General features: G+C 37.8%; 1 protein-coding gene across 1 annotated transcript in view; it reads right to left on the reverse strand.

Annotated features, from left to right (window-relative positions):
• Positions 1-5,144: 5,144 nt before the first annotated feature.
• Positions 5,145-9,314, reverse strand: part of JMY (junction mediating and regulatory protein, p53 cofactor) — a 138,876-nt gene continuing 134,706 nt past the window's right edge. The window contains exon 10 of the mRNA XM_006875187.1: positions 5,145-5,457. Within this exon, the coding sequence (XP_006875249.1) occupies positions 5,150-5,457 (308 nt within the window). The 3' untranslated portion in view covers positions 5,145-5,149. The remainder of the gene's footprint in view (positions 5,458-9,314) is intronic.

The following is a 9,314-nucleotide window of genomic DNA, read 5'->3' on the forward strand; positions in this document are numbered from 1 at the left end:
TCAGCACTGAACTGCTAACCAACAGGACAGCAGTTCAAATCCAGAAGCCCCTCCTTGGAAACAATATGCAGGATAGCTATGAGTCAGAACAGATTAGACGGCACTTAAAAATAATGATTTTGAAGTCCAAGACCCCCTAATGACCAAGCAGTGGAGCTTCAGGATGCATCCCAATCTCCACACACCTCCTTCCCCTGTAGACTTCATTCACCTGCCCAGTAGCTATGAAGACTCTCAATTCAACAGGTGGTGGCAGCCAGGACCACTATAGCTAGCCTCAGCCCTGGCCCCTGTGTATCCAATCCCCATGGCCATCTCTCTGCATCACTGCCCTTGAGCTTGGATGTGTGCAAAGTCTATGCACTCAGCCAAGCCAGCCTCTGCCTCCAGTTCTCCAGATTTGTCCAGAAGGCTCCCTTAAGGTTTTAATATAATTGGTTTATGGGATTTAACTGGTGATTATACAAGGACTGCCTGTATATAGTATGGTACTCACACAACATCCAAATTGCCTAATATTACATGTCTTAGAGTATACTATGGACATTATGAAATGCATACCTGTATTGTAAAATGCTGTGCAAAAGCTCCCAGACTCATCAATGAACAGCTAATCAACAGTTAAATACGAAAGATTTTGCTTTATAGAACCTGTTGCTAGACATTTTTCTTCATACTTAAAGGAAACAGCATTTTAAAATGTGTGAACAGTTCCTTTTCCTCTCAGAACACCAATTTATATACATTGGAGGATTTTCACTCCAATACTGCTTTCTGGGTCTAGGCTGGAGAATTGCCTTACAATATCTTACGCAGAACTACAGTCCACAGAATACTGCGAACTGGTTCCAACAGATCTGTCATTCAAGACAAAACTATCCTGCTGAAAATCCGTAACACCTCAATTCAAAGGCAAATGTACTCATTTAGGATGCCAATACAGCAAAACCAGCACCTAAGCTACAAACATTTAAAAAAAATTTAGTGACAATAATAACTCTTTTGTAAAATCCTACTCAAAGCATTTGAAGGTAGTAAAATGTCAGCCAAGGAGGCATGACTGCCTGTCTACTTTTTGTATCTTTGTAGAGCATACTTTTTTTTTTTTTTACTGTGGAGCATCAAAATAAAAACTGAAATGGTGCATGATAAATAGACTTAAGATCTGCATCCCTATTATGGAACCTTCACGTGATTCTCAATAGGAAAGTCATGTGAGTTATAGTAATCAAGTAATAGTTCAAACAAAAGGACTAAAAATAATTTGAGATATTATCAAATTACAAAGTATTGCTTCTCATAAACAAAGATACACATAAAATTCAAACTATTATAAATTCAGAATTATGAAGAACTATTTAAAAGCATGGAAAGTTTTACTTCAAAACCTTACAAAGTGTAAGACTGTGCGGCCTTCTAAAAATATGCCATGTCAAATGTATCATGTTGTGGTAAACACATTAATAGACGTATCTCCGTGGTTATATATCTTTTCAGATATTGTTGAAAACATATTTATGAAAATTCCTTTGGAGATGAGCAATGTGGAAATTTTGTGAATTTCCATCTGATTTTCTTTCAACTCTTGTCCTATAGCTATCATGATAAACTTTTTTCAGAGTGTCATTCATTTATATAAGCTGATATGGAAGAAGCTCTGTATTTTTCAAGCACTGAAAGATGGATCTCAAAGCAGTCCCCAAACAGCTCACAGTAGATCTGTCAACCCAAGTTCTTCCAATTCATAGCAACCTCCTAGGTTAACTGGCCACTACAAGGATGTAAGTGGGGTGTGAGGGAGAGGAAGGGAAAAGGTGCTTAAAAACCCAGAAATTTCCAGAAGGCTCTTGTTCACTGCAGCCAGGAACACTACACATCTAAAATTCATATTAACCACGATCTACTGGAATGACTGGAAAAGTATAATCTGTCAGTTGTGCTTCCTTTTTTCATATCATTGAGCCAATACATTTTCACTGGTCCAATGGAATCCAATTGTGGAAACAGGTGACCAAAATGTTCCTCTAAAGAGCAAAGGACTGATCTTCAACTGCAGGTATTCTTCTTCTTTTTATTAAGTTACCTGTTAAATAAACAAAACGAGATGGTGTGTTTAAGAAGATTACCTATTACAGATAATTTGTATATATGTTCCCTTCCACTCTGCAATATTTAGGCTGAACGAATGCTGATTTGTTTCTGTGCCTAAGTTAAAATTTTCTTATGTCAATTTATACCTAGTCATGTACATGGTGAGCACTCTTTTTAACACATTTTCACCTTTATTGTTTTTACTCTAATATTTTATATGTCAAAAGGTACATACTAAAAGGATAAATGCTATTTGCCTTGCTTACTCACAGAATAATTAAGAGATATCTTTAAAACTGACAATAGAGACAGTGTTTCTGTCTGGACAGTCCTAGGCACAGGACTAATACTCTTGTTTAAATGGATGCTCTTTCAAGGATGTTCCCCTGCCCCTCGAAAGTAGTTGTGTGTGAGATCAATGACCTTATCAATGGCCAGTCCACTCACTGTCACCCAGTTGATTCTGACTCACAGTGACCTCGTATAAGATTTCCTAGGCTGTAAATGTTTACAGGAGCAGAGAGCCTCATCTTTCTCCCACAGAGTGGCTGGGGGGTTTAGACTGCCTACCTTGTGGTTATATATCCAGTCCAGTGCTTAACCTACTGCATCACCAGGGCGCTGTTATCAACAGCAAAGGAGAATGGATATGGAAGACTGACTTATCTGGTAAAACTGACATGCACATAACTGAGTTAGCAATTTAGTTTATCACAGTGTGGCAGTGTCTAAGCTTGTATCCACATGGGGCTAGTGAGCACCTGAAACGTGGCCAGTATAACTAAGATACTAGACTACTAATTCATTCAATTTAATTTAAATTATAGATATGATGCAATATAAATTTTTTTTCATTAAATACAACCTCATTGTTTTGATATAATTTTTCATTTTTATCAGGAAATATTTAGCATCTCATTTGAGATTATAAGTATAACATATACACTGATTTCAGATTTATTACCAAAAAGTAAACTATTTTTGCTTTCTATTTAAAATATGAATTACATTTTGAAGGAAGGTATTATGAAAATCAATTTTCTCTACTGTTTCTTTTTCTAAAAAAAAATCTTCTAAATAGACATAGAAATAGGCATAAATGGAAGGACAAAAATGTTCTATGTGGCTCACAGGATATTTTGCTTAGAGAGAACTTTTAGAGTCACTTAACAGATTTAAGGATCCGTCTTGGAAGCCCGGGGGGCAGTTCTACCCTGTTCTGTCCTAGGGGTCTCTAGGACTCAAAGTGATCTCTTAGCAATTTTTGGTTTTTTAATTAAAGTGATTGATAATTAGGGTCTCTGTTCAAAACAGGATGAGTCCTGGTGGGACACTATAGGATTAGCACTGGACTGCTAAACACAAAGTAGATGGTTCAAACCCACCAGCCGTTCCTTGGAAACCCTATACAGAGTCACTATGAGTCAGAACTAACTATATAACACTTAAAAACAACATTTAAAACAGGAAGAAGAGATACAAACAGCCTAAGGTAGTAGGCCAGGATACTGTGGAATATTGGTGGAACCATGTTAAAGGTAGGTGATTTTTTCACCCTTTCGTTAAGCTACTGATTGGGACAGATGTTGAAGGGACCAGGGGGAAGCGTGTGTGGGCAGGGAAGGGGAAACCTACAGCGGCATTTTCCTGATGTACGTTTACTGGGCAGGTATATAGAATATACCCAGAACTAACTTCAGTCCTACTCATCCAGAATCTTTTGAGTCAGGGCCAGGAAGATTTTTAATAAGTTCCCCAGGTTATTCTTATGATTAGGTAAGTTGAAGAATCACAGTGCTTCTTAAATATACGTTAATTACTCCTTTACTTACTTAATCCAGGACTGAGAGTTATTTCTCTTTTGTTGAATGTTATGAAGCCCATAGAAATTGTGTTCCATCAAGAGAGCATAATAATCAACATTTTTGCACACTGAAATGGTAACGTTTCAGTTATGATCATAACAAGATATATGATATAAATTAAATAGTATTCAGAATTGGTTACAATCAGAACTGGTGTTATTTCAACATGTAAAAACATTAAGTAAAATTTGTGCCACATTATTCTACAATTGTCCTATTAAAGTGCTGGTAGATTACAACTTCTATTATCTTAGGAAACTAGTACATGTGTAACCAAAAAGGATCATAATAATCACAGGGATATTCAATAGAATCTTATCAAGGTTTTACATATTTATTATGTTAGTTGCAAATTTATTTTGATGATATAATACTTATGATAAACTACTAGTTTTAAAGGTTTAGAAAGCTAAATAACCAAATACAACATTTTTCTTGACTGGTATTAGAAAACTTTCTGTGGGCAGTAAATAAGAAGGTGAAATTCAACATGCATTATACAAGTTGTGACTGAAATAATTCAGTCAAAAAAAGTCCACTTCTGTTCATTAAGGCTAGAATTAGATCTTCACTTTATACCTATGATGCAGGCACACTTCACAAGTTGAATAAATAAGATATAAAGCATTTACAGCATTTATCTAACAATGATCCATCCTTGAAAAGTGCTTCTCAGTTATCTTAACCCTCTCTAGACTGAACTATTTGCTGCTTTGAAATTGTAGTTAGAATCGTGTATTTTCAGTAACAGAAGGCATATTAGATGAAATTAAAAATTGTTTCTTTTTGAGGCAATATGGATTCTGATATAATTGGTAGAACTCATGTCATAAGGGTTAGCGATGAGGCCCATTTATTCACATTCACAGTTATACAAGCCCCCATCAGATGGCAGCATGCATTAAAAATCAGATCACACCTTCCCACTAAACCTAAGGCAGAAAAGGTAGGGGGACACTGTATGTTGCACAGGTCCCCAAAGGGTTACTTTTCTGCAAACTGCAGTACTATGCAAAACTTGAAGTTTATAAATTTATGATATATTATACAATCAAGCTGCATAACTAGCAATATGCCTTTGACTAACAGCAACAACAAAACACACACACAGAACAACAAAAATAACCAAAACCTATCCTTCAACATAAAGCCATATTTTAAATGCTACTGAAGAAAATAAGGTCATTTACTTGTTAGTTTTCCCAGTCTGTGCAAGGGAGAGCCTCCTCTTCATCTTCTGACTCGGGGGATGCTTCTTTAATTCTTCTAAGAGCTTCATGGATGCTTCGTGTTAGAGGGTCTGCATCCGGCAGGAGCGTGAAGGATTCTCTTAAACCTTCCTTCTGTACTTTCTTCAATTTTACCCCTTTCCTTATTTGTGCCAAGATATTATTACTATCATCTTCATCAGGAAAAGGAGGCAGAGTTCGCTGTTCAACTTTTTTCAGATGAAAACTACCACGCTTCAAGGAAGCTAGCACCTCATCCATGGGTGAGCTCACTTAGGAAAAGGAAAAAAGAGATAGTTAGGATTGTTCTTTAGGCAAACTATGCAACTTCTAGAATTTTAGACCATGATAGCCCAGGACAATGAAAATGCCATTTGCAAAAAGGATCAATAAGTGTGTACCAGAGCAGAGGGGATACTAATTATTTTTCCTTGTTAAAAAAAACCCAAAGAAATTCCATGTCTGCGGTTTGGGCGCCTGCAGAGACAGGTAGGAAAGGCTCCGTGGGGGAGGGATTGAAAACCCAGAGAATTTTACAATATAAAGGAAAATACTGGGAATTAGGAGCCCCTGGAAATGGGACTCCCTCTGCAGCCACCCAGCCTGGGTGGCATTCAGAGGGCGGGGCTACAGCCAGACCCGCACAGAGAACCTGTGCTAAAAGTGATGCAGTGACATTTGCAAAAGGAAGTGCAGGGGATGCTGCACATTTTTTTCTTCCTATTTCCTGTCATGCTTTCTTTGCCCTGCCCGGATGCCTTCAGGCTGGTGGGTGCGCAATCCCACCCCCCCAAAAAAAAGTCCAGCACTGACCCCCCAGTTTTCCTGCGCTACAGAAAGAGCTTGGTGGCTGCTTATAACATCAGCCTTGGGGTCGCAGCCTTAAAATTTACTTGTACAGGACCCTTTTACTCAGGCGTATTAGACATAAAAGACAAACCATAGAACAATCTGTAAAACCCCAACATAAAAGGACACAACTATCTTGAGAATTACGCTGTGCACATACAGATACCTAACTGACCTTCAGAGACAAAAATAGTAGACAATCTTTCTCCCATTAACTTCTCAGTATCTATCTGAGGTAGTGACTAGAGGAGGGGCCTGAGAAAGTGGACACCCACACACACTACTCCAGGCTTCTACGGCGCACACACACTGCCTGTGTAGCAATGAGAATGGACAGTCGGCCACAGTTTTATTTTTGTTTCAAAGTGGTGGTTTTTGTCTCTGCTTTTATATTGTATCTGCATTTGGTCCTTTATTTAGATCACACATTTTTCCTGGAGGTGAGAGCTTTTTCTCCGTACATTACCCAGGAAGAGACAGCAATCATGGCCATATATCCAAGCTACAAGCATACCCCATGATATCCCACCATTGAGACAAAAGCCAATACCAGCTGCTAAGTATTACATGGGAAAAGGGAAGCCTATCTCCAGATCATATCCACCAGGAGACACTCAGTAAGCTTAATAACACAACAACAAACATCCATTTAAGCATTAAAAAGCCCACATAATTATTGGAAATGACAAACAAAAGATCTCAAAAAACAACTGCTCTCAAAAACATGTCCAAAAACAGAAAAGTGTAACTGAGACAAATGCGCTGAAGGCAGACAAAGGCTCCCCCAAAGAGGAAGAGCAGATTTTGAATTTGCCTGAGAAGGAATTCAGAAGAATTATATGGAAACAAATTTAAATGCTCTGAAAAGGGGAGGAGGAAAACAAGGAAGAAGTCAGGATATTACTACAAGAGCAATCAAACAAGATTGATACAGCATTGGAAACAATTCAAAACCTGCAAAAAGAGGTCCAGATGATTAATAATAAAATATCAGAAACAGACAATACACTGAAATGGGAAAGGTGCAGAATAGAAGAGATGGAAGCCAGAACTAAAGAGCTGGAAAACAAATCTATAGGACTAAGATAGAAGAGCAAGCAGAAAAAGGATAAAAAAATCTGAAGAGAGTCTACGATTCATGCTGGATAACATGAAGAAAAACAATGTAAGAACTCCAGAACAGGAACAACTTAAGCATTCCGGAACAGGAAGACCAGAGAAGTCCACAGAAGAGATAGTTGAAGAGCTTCTGAAAGAAAATTTCCCTAACATCTTGAAAAATGAGAACATAAACATTCAAGAAACCGAACATACCCCAGGAAGGACAGACCCCAAAAGAAAGTCAACAAGACATATAATAATCAAGCTCTCCTAAATCAAAGACAAGGAGAGACTCCTAAAAGCGGCCAGGGAGAAGATAAGTGTCTCTTACAAAGGCAAGCAAAGCAGATTGAGCTCTGACTATTCAGCACAAACCATGCAGGCAAGAAGGCAATGGGAAGACATATTCAAAACCCTGAAAGAAAACAAACAAACAAACAAAAAAACAACCAAGAAACGTCTATCCAGCAAAACTATCAATCAAATACGATGTACAATCAAAACATTCCAGGATAAACAGAATCTGAGAGATTTTATCAAAACCTATCCAGCACTTCAAAACATCCTAAAGGGAGTTGTATGGACTAAAAACCAACAAGAGCAGATAACAACCAGAGACTGACAGGTGTGGCAACACCACCTGGAACTCAGTTGACAGCAGAGTTCAGAACAGAACAAAATTACAACGAATTCAAAGGAGCTGGGAGGTCATCCGAAGGTCAAAATAATATCACTGTCAAAGAAGGGATAAATATAGGAACAAAGATCCAGATGGTGAGGTTGTCAGGTAGATTACAGGTTACAACAGATTGTCTTAATTGAAGATAAAAGTTAATAGACTGTTAGATAACCCCAAAGAAAGTTAATACTTCACAACTTACCATGAAAATGAACTTCTAAGCAGAACAAACATACATGAAAACTAAGAAGAAACCGACATAAAATAGCACAAAAGCCACAAACTCAGCATAAGGCGGCATGCAGAACAAAGGAACGAACAGTACTAGCAAAAAATTAATAGCAGCAATTAATACATGTGGTGGCTCCGTGCCATGGAGTCGGTTCCGATTCATAGCGACCCTGTACAGGGTTTCTGAGGCTGTAAATCTTAAAGGGAGCAGAAAGCCTCATCTTTCTCCCACGGAACAGCTGGCAGTTTCGAACGGTTGACCTTGTGGTTCGCACCCTGATTTGTAACCACTACAGTACCAGAGCTCCTTAAATCATACCTATTGATAATTACACTGGATGTCAATGGATTGACTACACCACTGAAGAGACAGAGAGTGGCAGATTGGATAAGAAAACAGGATCCTTCAATATGCTGCCTGCAAGAGACACACCTTACACTCAAAGACAAAAACGGACTAAAAGTTAAAGGATGGGAAAAAAATATACCAAGCTAACTTAAAATAAGAAGGAATGGCAATTCTAATCTCTGATAAAGTAAACTTTAAAAACAAAAACGAGCATAAGAGATAAAGGACACTATCTCATGATCAAAGGGTCAATTGAGCAAGACTACATAACCATAATAAACATCTACACCCCAATGAAAAAGCACCAAGATATATGAAACAAACCTTCCTAGAACTAAAGTAAGAAATAGATAAACCTAAATTATAGTGGGAGATTTGAATACACCACTTTCAAAAACGGACAGAACAACCAGTAAGAAACTCGACAAAGTTACAGAGGAATTAAACAGCACAATCAACCAACTTGACCTCATAGATGTGTACAGAGCATTCAACCCAACAACACAATATACTTTCTTCTCCAGTGCACATGGAACATTCTCAAGAATTGACCATGTGTTAGGACACAAAACAAGTCTCCATAAATTTACAAACATCAAAACATTACAGAGCATCTTTTCGCACCACCATACTATAAAACGAGAAATCAACAACAAGAAGACTAAGGAATTGAAGTCGAATACATGGAAACTAAACAACACCCTACTGAAAAGCGACTGGGTAAAAGAAAAAATTAAATGTGAAATCATAAAGTTCCCAGAAACAAACGAGAATGAAAATACAACATACCAAGAACTTTGGGACATGGTGATAGCGGTGCTGAAAGGACAATTTATTGCAATAAATGCACACATCCAAAAAGAAGAAAGAACCAAAATTAACACAGGATCTCCAACAACTAGAAACTGACCAACAGAGGG

The sequence above is a fragment of the Chrysochloris asiatica genome, unplaced genomic scaffold (assembly GCF_000296735.1).
Source record: "Chrysochloris asiatica unplaced genomic scaffold, ChrAsi1.0 scaffold00313, whole genome shotgun sequence".
NCBI lineage: Eukaryota > Metazoa > Chordata > Mammalia > Afrosoricida > Chrysochloridae > Chrysochloris > Chrysochloris asiatica.